The sequence below is a fragment of the Aquila chrysaetos genome, chromosome 6, assembly GCF_900496995.4.
Source record: "Aquila chrysaetos chrysaetos chromosome 6, bAquChr1.4, whole genome shotgun sequence".
Lineage (NCBI taxonomy): Eukaryota > Metazoa > Chordata > Aves > Accipitriformes > Accipitridae > Aquila > Aquila chrysaetos.
The window spans coordinates 42,675,764-42,688,781 of record NC_044009.1 but is presented as its reverse complement, the minus strand read 5'-3'; the positions used below and the strand labels follow the sequence as shown (position 1 = coordinate 42,688,781).

The following is a 13,018-nucleotide window of genomic DNA, read 5'->3' as shown; positions in this document are numbered from 1 at the left end:
ACTCAAGTTTACGCACCTTAGAGGCATGAGGAGAATCTCCCCTGTGTACATCCCTTGCTTTCCAGCCCAGCAGTTCCAGGCATGGACTTGCACAGAGATTTATTCTGAACCCTGCCTTTTTTCACGTAGGAGAGGGACAAAACTTGGCAAGGCGACTTCAGGTGCTGTTCTCTTCTTCCCCGCAGTATTGCAATGCTCCTTCTCAGCAGGTTGGGAGTGGTAGCGTTGCTCTTGAGTAGCAGAGAGCAGAGGTTGCTCCTCGGATGGTAAAAATAGATATTTTCAAATCTATTTTTACAGCAGGCAACAGCAACATGAACTGCAGCTTTAGCCGGAGGGTAGCACATACTGTATAAGAAAGAATGAAATTCAGGATTGTCATTTTTTGGCATGCGATAGTTGCCTATTACTGACAAGGATTTTGTGTGAATTGGAATTCTTTTGTAGCTTCCACGGAAAAAGCAGGAGACAAACTTTTTCCATTGTTGTGAAAACCCCAGCAGCCAGGTCTGTGGGCTGGCTTGTGGTGGGAGGCAGCACGGGGACAGCAAAGCCACATGGTGCCCACGGCATGTCCCTCTGTGCTCCCACTTCCCACCGCGGTGCAGCCAGGAAGACCCGGCAAACAGCACGGTGAGGAACTGGAAAGGAAGAGAAAGTGTTTTCCTAATACCAGAACTGTTTGTAACATGGTGGAGGTCCCCTAGGTTCAAACAAATTTGCCTTTTTTTTTTCATATCCCTGATCCTATGCCCCAACTTGACCCTAGCTCCCCCAAAACTCCTTTTCATTACCAATCCACAAATCAGCCCGGCTTGATCATCATCTAGGATCCAGTTTTGCCCATCTTTTGTTGTATGGAGAGCTGCTTGGACCAAAGGACTGAGGGACGTTCAGGACCTGCTGTGTGCCAGTGGTGCCGGAGGCCAGGCTACATCTGGATTCCTCTTCCAGCCGTCACTGGCTTCACTGTGACTTCTGGAAATGGGTAATCTTAGCTGTCTTAGCTGGTCTTTCTGGCACACTAGAGAGCTGTGCCTGAGATCCTATGGCTTCTGAACTTACTGCAGATATGGTGGTTGAATGAGTTATATCCAATAACAAGGTTATAATGAGTTATATCCAGTCAGAAGATGTCTCTTCCAGCTGCAGCTGCTAGTAAGTAGCAACCCTAAACTTCTGCCACAGAGTCTAGAAATGGGAGAAAGTCAGAGATGTCCCAGGATTTCACTGCAGGATCATTAAGGAAGAGGTGGAGTGTCACCCTGAAACAGGCTGTAGCCATGAGCTGGGGCCCTGGGACCGGCATTTTGCTCAGACTGGTGCAGAAAGAGGAGTCATCGCTGAAAATCTAGAACCTCGTCGGTGCCATGGCAGATATCTAGACGTGACTCAGATGCTTTTTTCCACCCTTCCTGCCGTGAGGAAGATATGACAATGGAAACCTATCTTTAAAACTCCCGAAGTATCTCTGATAAAGCATTTTATTTGTTTTGACTGATAATAAAAGAGCCAAAGAACTAACTTACCATTGCATCGCTTGCAGATGCATGCCTAGGTCAGATACGCTGGGTTTATGTCCTGCTTTGACCATATAGCTTTAAAATGCAAGTGATAAGAAAGCAAGCACAAAGATCAGGCCTTTCCAGCCCGGGGTTTTTCCTCTCTCTGTTCCAGCAGAACTGTGCAATGATACTCATAACCCAAGTTCAAGGGCCAGTGTGGCACCTAAATACTTGAAGGAACCTAAGGGACCACGGACTAAGTGATCCTCAAGAATGGTATTTTGTAGACAGGACACATGAGGGTCAAGAGAGAAAAGACACGGGCAGAAGTGATGGCTGCTCCCGGAGATCAAGAGTGATTTTGTTGCAGGTTGTCCTTTCACGATCCCCAGGAGATAGAGCCCTTCTTTGACTTCCCATCCCCAAATCATTGTGCTGCCTCAAACTCATCTTCTACCGGTTTGCATGATCCCTTTGTCCTTAATAATCTCGTTAACATATGGGCACTAAAAGCTTTTTTTCTCAGTCCCTTATTCAGCACAAGGGAATCCCAGGAGGAAGATGAAGGGCTTATCCAGTTTCGTACATGGACGCAATCGTCTTTCCGGGCATCTACTGCCACCGCGTCCCTGACTCCAGAAAAGCAGCCAGCACACATTGGTCCAGCGCCCTGATCACCAGCAAGCAGGAAGGATTTATACAGACAACACCCTCTCCGGGGACTTCATTTCAGGCCATACGTTACCCTGCTGATGCTTCATTTCTTGGCCCATGGCTGACCTCAGGGACACGAGGCCTCCTTCTCGCTCCGGAGCTGAGCTGCCTGCCCGGTGGCGGGTGCATTCCCCACGTTCAACCACCGCAAAGTCCCCCTGTTGAGGTTCCAGCTGCTCGCTTGGTCATTAGCGCAATTACATCCCCTTTCGCTGCTGCATGCGGGGGCAAGAGCGCAGCGCTGGCTTCAAAGAAGGGTATTAATGCCGTTCTCGTTGGGAAGCTGTGGCACCACGTCCCCTGCGGCTCTGCAGGGTCTTTCCCTGTAAAGCCCCGGGCCCACACCATGGTCTGTGGGTCAGCGGTGGTCTACCGGGATGAGATAGACGGTCTGTGAATTTGCAGGACCTTCACAAGGTTTGGCTTGAAAAATGCAATGATAAGGGTACATGACAGGTAGCAGATGTTGAGCACTGACAACAGCCCACGGCTCAAAAACCATGTGTAGTAGCAGCTCCTGACCTCCCTTCTCTCAGGGGTTTCTCCTGGGGGCTGCGGGGCGAGGTCAGCCTGGGCACGGCGGGCACCGGGTGCTTGAGGCGATGCTGCAGGCGCCCACGGAAAGCAAGGGCAGGCACGCGACCTCGGCTCAGCCCGGCTAAATATAACCGGTAACTGGTGAGCTCCTACGCCTTGCCTGGCTCCGGTCCCGCTGCAGTACGTTCCTTCTGAAAGTCATCCCCCTTTTCCTCAAATCCTCTTCTCTGCTACTTGAGATGCCACAGTTGAGTCTCACAAGGTGGTTTTCTTCCCTCCAAGCACTTTCTTCCTCCCATGACCCTGCTTTTTCTTTCTCCCTCTTGCTCATTCACCACTGGCTCCTGTGCATCCGCTCCTTTGCCCCGGTGCTCCCTGGGTGGCACGGCAGGACACAGGGACAAGGGAGGAGGGATGAGAGATGAGGGACGAGGGTGGAGGATGTCCCTGCTCCTATGACCAGGTGATTAAAGCTCTCACACACAAGTTTATTTATGAATGTTTGTACATGTGGTTGTGTCTCGGGGTACTTGGGCATGGCCAGAAGATCTGAGAAGGGACTTCCAGGTCTGCATGAGGCTTCTCTGGGCATTAAGGCTCGTATCAGGTACTTTATCTCCTGCAAACACAGGATTTGCATTTCATTTTCTTTCTTTTCACAGAAATATTAAAAATACACCACAGAGGAACAACCGGCTTTGAAGTCCCTCACACCACGTTTTGCATTTCCAGGTCAGTCACGACATGGCCGGTATTAATTTTATTATTAATAAAGGGTGACGGCATGCACTTTATCACTGATGCTGATGCTGTCCCTTTCCCCACGCACAGCTGACGGCTCGAGGGCAGCTTGTAGGTCACAGCCTGGCCCACGCACCACCTTTCTACCACAGCAGCAGTTTTGGTGAGGCATTTAGTAGTATTTTTGCACTACTTGCAAAACACACCGGGAGTTACTGTGATTTAGCAGCACCGGGACAGTTAAAATGTTGCAACTTTTGCGGGTGTGTATTTCCTAAGACAACAGTGACTTTAAACCCAAACCTGGTGTCTCCTAGGGATATGGAGAGGCTGAAGAAATCAGTGAGGTTTATGAAAGCAGCGCTGGAAATCACTGCAAATAAGGGGAAATTTTGGCAGGTGGCATTACAGTTAATCACTTCTTTCTGAGAACAGCAATGCAACGTATTGGACTGAGGGCATGTGTTTTAAGCAAGATCTAATGGTGAGATCTAGTAGACATTATGCTGAAGCGGCATGAAGGTCTGCAGGCCACGGGTAGTTAACTGTTACTATAAATTGCCTTTAAAATCAGTGATCAGCTCTACAGTTGATTTATGATTTCTTTTAAAAACAGAAGAAAACGGAAAGCTCCCCAGCAACCCAAACACCACCATAAATCTGCCGTTTCCTTTCGATCTGAAGTGTTGATGTCCCATCGCACCAGGGACAGGCGGTGGTTGCGCGGACAGTGCCAAAAAGCCGGCAGGCAGGGCAGCGCTGCCCGGACGCCCTTGCTTAGAGAGCCCTTGAACAGATGGATGCAGTTTGTTTGCACAGAGAAAATCCCTGGAGCAGGAAAACGCCACGTAAGAGCGGCCGCCGACCCGTGGGGAAACGAGCGCAAGCCCCGCCGTGAGCCGGGAGAGGAGGCCACGCCATTATTCACGTGCCTGTGGGTACGTGGGCACGCGTGTGCCTGTTCACGCGTGTGCCTGTCCACGCTTTGCGCGTCTGCCTGTAGGCACGTGTCTGGGTGTGCCCGCGTACGTGCGCGCGCGTGTCCGTGACAGATGCGCAGGTGCGCATGCATCTGTGTGCAGGTACCCGCGTGCGTGTACGCGTGTGCAGGCGGGTGCACGCACGCGTGAAATGTGCATGCATGTGCGTGGGCATGCACAGGCGGGCGCGCACGTACGCGCGTGTGTGTACGAGTGTGGGCGTTCGTGCGGGGGGGGTGTGTGCGCGTGTGTCTCCCCGTGCCCACGCATCCCCACGTGTGCGTGGGCCCGGCCGTGCCCGCGTCTGCCCGCTCCGCGCCCGCGGGGGACGGGCTTACCCCTCCCTGCGCGGCGGGGCGGGGAGGTGGCAGCGCAACCCCTCGGGAGCGGGACAGACACACAGACACGCACACCCGCCCCGTCCCGTCCCGTCCCGTCCCGTCCCGCGGCGGAGCGCGGCGCCCGCCGCCCCCGGGGCAGCTCCCGGCGCCGCCCCCGCCGCCTCCTCCTCCTCCTCCCGCCGCCGCCGCCGCCGCCGCGGCTGCACAAAAGGCGGCGGGGAGGGCCCGGCCGGGAAGGGCTGCCCGGCCGCCCCGGCCGCCCGCACCATGCCCCGCCGAGGGGGGCTGCCGGCCCCCGCCGCCGCCCGCCGGCCCCCCCCGCTCCTCCTCCCTCCGCCTCCTCCTCCTGGCCGCCCCGCTGCAGCCCGGCAGAGGTAAGGGCCGCTCCGCTCCCCGCCGCCCCGGGCCCTGCGAACGCCGCCCCGGAAGGCGGATTAGCCCCCAAACCCGCTTCGGTGCACTTTTGGTACGGTTTTTATTTTTGCCTCCCCGGCCCTTTCCGGCCGCCTCAGCCCCGCTCCCATCTCCCCGCCGCTGCGTTTTGCCTGTGCGCCCGTTCCCCCCTCCAGCCCCGGTGCCGGCGGGACGCGGCTCGCCGCCCGGCCCCCCCCCCCACCCCGGCCCGGGGGGCGGCCGGTGCCGGGGCTTCTCAGCGCTTCCCCCCCCCGCCGCCGTCCGGCCCCGGGGCGTCCCCGAGCCCCGGCGGGGGGCTGCACCGCGGGTCCCCCCCGCCCGCCCTGCCCCCGGTTGCGGGGCGGTGGGGACCCGCGCTCCAGCAGCGCTGGTGGGCACGGACCGCATCCTTGGGCTCTGCGCTGCGGGATTTTACGCCTTCGCCTTAAAAAGCGTGGAACAGCTATATACGCACCTCTCTCGCTATATATATATATACTTTAATGGAACCAGCTATAACCACTTCTATTCAGGGAAAAGCACTTCCCTGGGATGTTTGTCTGAGCCGTGTGTACTAATTGATTGGACGAGCAACAGCAGCATGAAGCCACAAGCGTTCGCGCTGCCCGTGACTCCCCTCACCTTACATCATTACCCCACTCTTACCTTTTATCGTTCCCCCACGTATGCGTTGCGTCCAGGGAGCAGTCCTTGTCCCCAGTGGGGATGCTCTCACGGCTCCTGGACACGCTCGGAGACCGCGGCGCAGTTTGTGGCTCTGCTCCAGTAGTACTGGAAACGGGGTTTCTCTCCTCTCTGAGCACTTGGGGAAACTTTTTTGTATGAAGGGAGCCCACAAAATGCCCAAGTCCACCATTACTCTCAGTGCTTAATGTTTTAATGAGCGATCTTAACAAGAGGCTCGTCTTGCAGAGTGCTGTGGCACGCAACTGCAAAAACTCGGAAAAGACTTTCTTAGCTTTTAAAAATTTATTTATTTATTTAGTGGGTCTGATCCTTAGAATTGATGGCTCTGTAATGCAGCAGACCATCTCGGGGACGAGGCTGTTAGAATGCTTATTGCAAGCATAAATAAAATCATCTTTTTTTACACTTAGCTGTGCAAAGAATGAAGCACATCAGTTTGTTGGGTTTTTTTCTTTTTTTTTCCCCAAGCAAGCCAGTACATTCGTCTCCGTTTGAGGAGCCGCCCAAACTAGGATTTCTTGCAGAACAGGTTTAGAATGAGGTCTGATTGCCTGGAGCATCTTTATGAGTAAATTTGTTGAGTACCTTTCATGAGAGTTTCCTATCTTGCTCTGCATCAGTAGTTTGATGTATTAAAATCTCAGCTGTCTAGTGGGATGCACTGTCTTTGTCTGCTTTTTTGGGCTCTCCTGCGGTTCAGCCCAAGGGAAGGATGTCATCTGGAGATGTTCTTCGTGCCTGCTGGACGCTGCTCTGCAAAATGAAACAGGGTGCAGGGCTTAGGACTCAGCGGCATTAGTGTGAAGGACCGTATGTGGGGTGTGGAGCTCAGCGGTCCAGGGGGGGTGGATTATTTTCCTCTGGAGTAATCCCAACTAAATCCGGGATGGAATTTTCCCCATTGTAAGAAGTTTAGTTGATGTTCAGGAGTGGTTTCATTAAACATATCGGAATCAAGGAGCAGACTGAGTTTCTTCCAGTCTTACTGGGTGACTCGCCCCAGCATCTGGAAGGATCTGGACTGGCATGAGCATCTTCAGGTCCTTCCTTTGCCTGATTCAGGAAAGACTGCACTGAATCAAGCACAGCAAAGACTTGCATCTGGAAAATCCTGCGTGTTTTTACTCCAACTCAAAAAGCTCGGGTTTCAGTCCAAAATCAGAGGGCTTCACAAAGCTCTGCTTTCACAACAATGCTGGAAACGCTTTGGTGTTGCTCCAAAGTGGAAAGAAAAGCATACTTGGAAACTTCAAAAGCTGCCACCAGGAGGAATGTCACCCCGTGGCTGGCCACAGGAGCGTGGGCTGCTTTGGTCATGGCACCCGGTGGAAGGAGGAGACATTGGTTTTCCTTCAGATATTGCCGTTACTAAGTAAACTCCCCCAAATCCAGCAGTCAGGAATGGAGGTAAATATTATCCTACTTCCATGCAGATGGGCAAGTGAAGCCGTGGGAGAGCTGGGGCTGGGTAGCCAGGGTACAAACTCAAGTGTTTGCTTTATAAAGCCCATTATTTTTGCTGTTAGCCCGTGCACTGCTGCCAGAGCAGCAGCTCTGGAGGAGAGGCTTTGGACTCTGTTGTAGGGTTTGGAAACAAAAGTGTTAATCTCTGTGCAAATTGTAACTCAGTCAAACAAGCTACATTTTACTTTATAGAACCTATTTATGTTCTGAGCTCTTGCTATGTCCAGGAGCTGGAATATAACTTCTGAATGTGAACAAGGAATGAAACGCCTGGGTATGTGGTAACAGCCAGCAAAAAAAAAAAAAAAAACGCTAAGAAGGCTCTTGTTTGGTATGAATGAGCCCAAGCAGCCTGTCTGAATGAGACCCATAGAGAAAGTCCAGGGCTTCGCACTCCCGGGTTAGAGTTAACCACCTTGCGGGCAGCAGAGACCCGTCAATGCAGGGCTCTGACACGGTCATGCCTCGGCGATGACTGAGAATTACTGACAGGACCTACTTATCCTCTTTTTGCTTTTAGCCTAGGGCATGCTAAGTTTTCCTCCAGCTGTCCAGCTTGATTCACTGCTTCCTGCGCTCACAGACTGGCCCTGTATGGGAGCGACCCAGGCAGCCACCGCTTTTCATTTTTTTGGTGCAATATTCACATGGGGTACAGCAAAAATCCCTTTTCCGAAGCTCTTGGGGCAGAAAGTTCTTGGGACCGGAGAAAACTCAGCGTGGCTCTTCAGCAGCCATCAGCAAGGCTGCTCAATCTGCAGATTATACCCAGCAGCAGCGTGGTGCAACGGTATCTGCAGATGCAACTGGCTGAAAATAGAGGCCTGACAATGCTTTTATTGACATTTGGGTTGGAAAAAATAGCAGACTCGGAGTTCGAGCCTGAGGCATTTCATTTGCAGCGTGCAGCCTCTGTGCTGAATCCTCGGTTGGAGATTTGTTTAATCGGTTATTGACAGTAGAAGTTAATAGCCGTACCCGGGGGAGCTGGGGCATTGGCGGGTATCGAAGGGCACATTCATAGCCACAGGCATGCTTAAACAAGCTGCTGCATTCAAAGCTGATACCGTTGATGTTTGCTTCGGCTTTACTTGCGCGGTTCCATTTCTTTTTTTTAAAGCCCGAAGCCCAGATCGTGGATTTTGCAAGTGAAACTCGCTCGGTACCCCTTGTGCTGCTGGACACCAGCAATCCGGGAGCAAAGAGCGTCACCGCTGCCCTGGTTGCTGCCGCCTCGGTGGGCGCAGAGCCCCCGCCGGCGTCGCGGGCAGGGACAGCCCTCGGCCGTGGCCTGGTGTCTTCCACCCCGGCCAGCCTTGGACGTGCCCCAGTGCAAACACGCTGCCCGGCTCAACCTGGATATCCTGTGGAAATGACTCTCGTAATAAATTAAAAGTAATTTACTGTAACAGGAGTCCGCTATGGAAATCACCTGTGCGGAAGGGGGAGATGAGTGTCTTCCAAGGCTGCCTTAAGATGAAAATTTTGGGGAAGGTCCCCCCATATATTCAGCTGGAAAAATTGAGATGATGTGCCTAGTGCGACTTTAAAAGTCGGCATCTCGGGAGGTTTCGGACCGCCACCTTCGTATTTCAGGCTGGTCAAACAGCTGTTGCCTTCTGTCCGCAGCGATGGAAGTATTTCATTAGGAAGATGAATAGCTGAACTCTTTGATTAACCAGATCCATGAAAAAAGAGGGAAGGAAAATCACCAGGGTCATATTTTAGAGGTTCTCAGCACCCCAACACAAGTTTCTGTCCTTTTCATTTTTCTTGGAGAAGGAAAAGATAACAAGACCTCCTTACAGGTGAAGAGAGATTTACACCTTCTCCTGTCTTTTCAGCTCCTGAGAGATTCTTTGCTCTTGTTTGAACTTACAGTATGTTTAGCATTAAGAATATCTCAGAAAACCCCTGAACACTGTTTTGGAGTGAAGTAACCGTTCAGCCCACCCCGCTCTCTGTCGTTCTCTCTTGCTGAAGGTCTCAATCTGTGCACCAGTGGAAGCGCCACATCCTGCGAAGAGTGTCTCCTCATCCATCCCAAGTGTGCCTGGTGCTCCAAGGAGGTAGGTGGGCAGACCTCGGTTGTCTTGCATGCTTTTTGTAATGCAGGAAGGGAGCTATTCCCCCACCTCGCCTGTTCCTGACGCCGTCCCGTGCCAGAAGGGGTGGGTGAGGGCAGCAGGTGCTCCATGCCGAGCGTATTTTGCGTGTATGCGACTCCTCGGCTCTTTGACGCTGTAGGATACAAGTCTCTGACCCCTCTGGCCCCCGCGCATCCTCAACAGAGCAGCACTGTTCCTTCAGTCCTTCTGTCCCTTCAATTACCTTCTTGTTTTCGGTGGGTGCTGGGTCCTTGCGTGCGCTCTGTGTTGCAGGGAGCCTTGCTTGAAAGCTCTCCCCCTAAAAAGCCCCAAGCCCCTGGCTGGTGTCCTGCTACGTGTTCCTTGTTGCGTGGCCTGGCATGGCATGGGCTTTTTGTCTGTAACAAAGATAATTCTCCTTTCTGAATCTATTGTGTCATTTTGGGGGGTGACCCGTGCTTCTGGCATCCGCGCCATGCCGTGGCGACGAGTTACACAGCTTAACTGTGTGCTTTGGGGTGAAAATGCATCCTTGTGTTGGCGCTGAAGCTGCTCACCCATAATTTAATGGGGCCTCCTTGGTTTGTGAGAAATTGCAAATGTCTTTCCCTGCTCCCTAAGGACTGCTCATGAGTTTAGGCATATATCTATCTATCTATATATATCTCTTATCAAATATATATCTTATCACATAGACTTATGTTTTCTAGAGAACAAGGTGTGTGAAAGACCTGATAACATCTAATGCATAGATAGCTGTTGTCTGCTTAGTACCCATGTCCGTCTTAAGTGTTTAAGAGAGAAATATGGATGCTTACAGATGCCGGGAAAGACTCTGCCTACTTGCAGGCACAGCTGCTGTGCCAGGAACCAGCTTTGGGCTGTGAGAAACCCCAGGGCAGTGGATAATCTTGAATCTCTCCATGGGCACGCCCAGGAGTGATGCTTACCTGTTCCCCGCTGACCCTTTTTCCTCTAGCGTGGCCGTCCCGGTCCTGTTTTGGGGGAGGCAAGCTGTGGGGTTGAGCACATACTTCACCTTCTGGCTATAGGTGATGATGCTGAGCTGAGGATGCAGGCGCTGCCCACGCGTCCCTCTGCTGCTCCCGTCCCTCCTCCTGCCAGCCCTGCCTCGGGGCGGAGGATGAGGATGGAGATGGGCATGGGGCGAGGGGGGGTCCCGAGCCCCGCGGTTTGGCTGGGTCTCAGGAGGTACCCCAGCCTCTGGCTCTCCAGGTCTATTTTACTGGATTTTCACTTACTTGTAAGCACAGCTGCAGCTCTCCAAGGAAAACCTCCTAACGCTGCTAACACCATGCTACCTGACAGCATAATGGCTTTCATGGGTTTTTTTCCAGCAAGGCGAATGGTGTGCAGAAGGGAAAGGGTAAAGCAATAGATCCCGCTTTTGAGACATCTTGTAAACAGCTGTAAGAGCTCCTCTTCCAGCCAGCTAATCTGCGGTGGTGAGATTGGATCCAGGAACGCTGGCTATTAAGCTACGGGTACCCAACAGCTTGTTTTTTTTTTGTTTTGTTTTGTTTTGTTTTTCTTCTTGGCATCAAAAGACAGCTTTTTGCAAATGCTGCCAGTGGAAATGTTTATCTGGTGGTCGCTGTGACCACTAGTTGTATGGCAGCCCATGGGACTGGCAGCCTGACTCTTATCTTACAAACAGGAGAGCTACCAAAAAAAAAAAATACTCATAAATGGAATGGAAGGGCCAAGAAGGAAGATGGGTGTTTACAGGGAAGTGCTGTAATACTTCCTGACCTTTAGCCTGCAGCAGCTATTTAAAACTACATTTCAAGGTGTTTTGTGCCAAGAGCTACGTGTTTAAAAGCTGCTGTCCCCTTTTACATGCTGCGTGCTAAAACTTAGTGAGTTCTTATTCTAATTCTGTATTTTTTTTTTATATAATCTTCTGTTTGAAACTCTAATTATTTCTCTTTAACTGAGATCATCAGGTCAGGTAATGGGATTGCGAAAGATATCTAGAGGTTTTCGACTTCAAAAGTTTTAAAGTAATATTATAACCTCTTAATATCTGCTTTCCTTTTGCATAGTCATTTCACCACCTTATTTCCCTTCCCTCTGCCGCAGCCTAGTCAGGTATGCTTATTAAATTGCTTTTAGTCTGTTTTCCTTAGCTATTTCCATTAGCTGTCATTTGCTATGTATGTTGCCCGGGAGCGTGCATGCCAGTCAAATTCTATAGCTCTGCTGCTGTTTAAGTATCAGGGCCAAGATATTGGAGCGGTTTCCAGAGATGCTAGTTATGTTGTGGTAGAAACATGATCAGCTGATTAGTGTGTATTTTGTGCTCCCTTTGCATTTACTTAACAGGTTTGGGAGCAAATCGGGCCATCTGTTGTCATCTTTGTAGGCAACAATTAATAATTTTGTCAGGAAATATATATAGTAGAAGTCTGTAAGTATATATAATATAATGATACATATAATTCTATATATTATAATATGTGTATATGTATTGTATATACAGGAAGTGTAGAGATGTCTATCACATATATATAATATATATACACAAAATATATAATATATATTATTATATCTTCCTGTATATATATATCTGTACACCTTCTCATATATAATATTCCTCCTTTTGGGGAATAACATCACTTGATGGTGCCATCATACCTGGTTATTCTTTGTCCCCCTGGGTGCCCGGCAGTGCCGATGCTGCGAGGGACCCCTTGGCTGTGCGAGAGGAGCAGTTTGAGCAGGAAAGCCATGCTGTTTCCCCGAGACAGTCACGCTTCATGCAACCTCCCGCAGTGTCGCATCCTCCTCCATCACCCTTCGCACTCCCGCGTCCAGGCTCCGTGTGACCGCAGAGGAGCAGAAAGGCTTGAGCGCTCATGGACTGCAACTAGGGGTTAGGAGTGTGCGAAAGCAATTCTGGAGCCCAATCCCGATGGGTTTTCCAAGCGGGATAAGGTTCCCTGTATTTACATTGCCTTGAATTGTGAGGGTAAGAGCATGCATGTAGATAAAGGCTTACAGCAGAGTAGCCAAGATGCTATAAATTTATGACTACCACCTCCTAACCTGTTAGTACAGGCTGCATCATGTCCCCTCGGCTTGAATGGGCTTCTGTTCACTTCTGCTTGTGTTCGGCATCTCTGCTCCCACCCAAGAGGGTGATGATGGATGAGTTGATGATAGCAGCTTCTGGTATCCGGCAGCCCCGCAGCCCCCAGGGACTGCCGAGCTAACCACAAGTCTTTGGGCTGTTGGAAATTTGGAAGCAGCCATAGATTCTGTTGGCTCGTGGAAGAATACCTTGAAAAACAGGACTTAAATGAGGTGATCTGTTTAAATGGCACTTAAAAGAGGAGGTATGAATGTGTGGCCTTAACGGTTGCCTGAGCATGCCTTGAAATAGGGCTGTCTGGGGGAAATATGTGACTCTTGGGTGATGGAGCCTGCTGCAGCCTTTCCATCCATGCTGGAATCTGAGGAGATTCCTCAGCTCCTCCTGCAAGCTCCAGAAGAAGCTGGAAATGACTAGAAGTTGCTGACACGCT

The 13,018-nt window shown here is 51.2% G+C and overlaps 1 protein-coding gene across 1 annotated transcript in view; it reads left to right on the top strand.

Moving 5' to 3' along the window:
• The first annotated feature begins 5,070 nt into the window (after positions 1–5,070).
• Positions 5,071–13,018, top strand: part of ITGB5 (integrin subunit beta 5) — a 63,925-nt gene continuing 55,977 nt past the window's right edge. The window contains 3 exon segments of the mRNA XM_030017854.2: positions 5,071–5,147; positions 5,149–5,192; positions 9,367–9,452. Coding sequence (XP_029873714.2) covers positions 5,086–5,147; positions 5,149–5,192; positions 9,367–9,452 — 192 coding nt within the window. The 5' untranslated portion in view covers positions 5,071–5,085.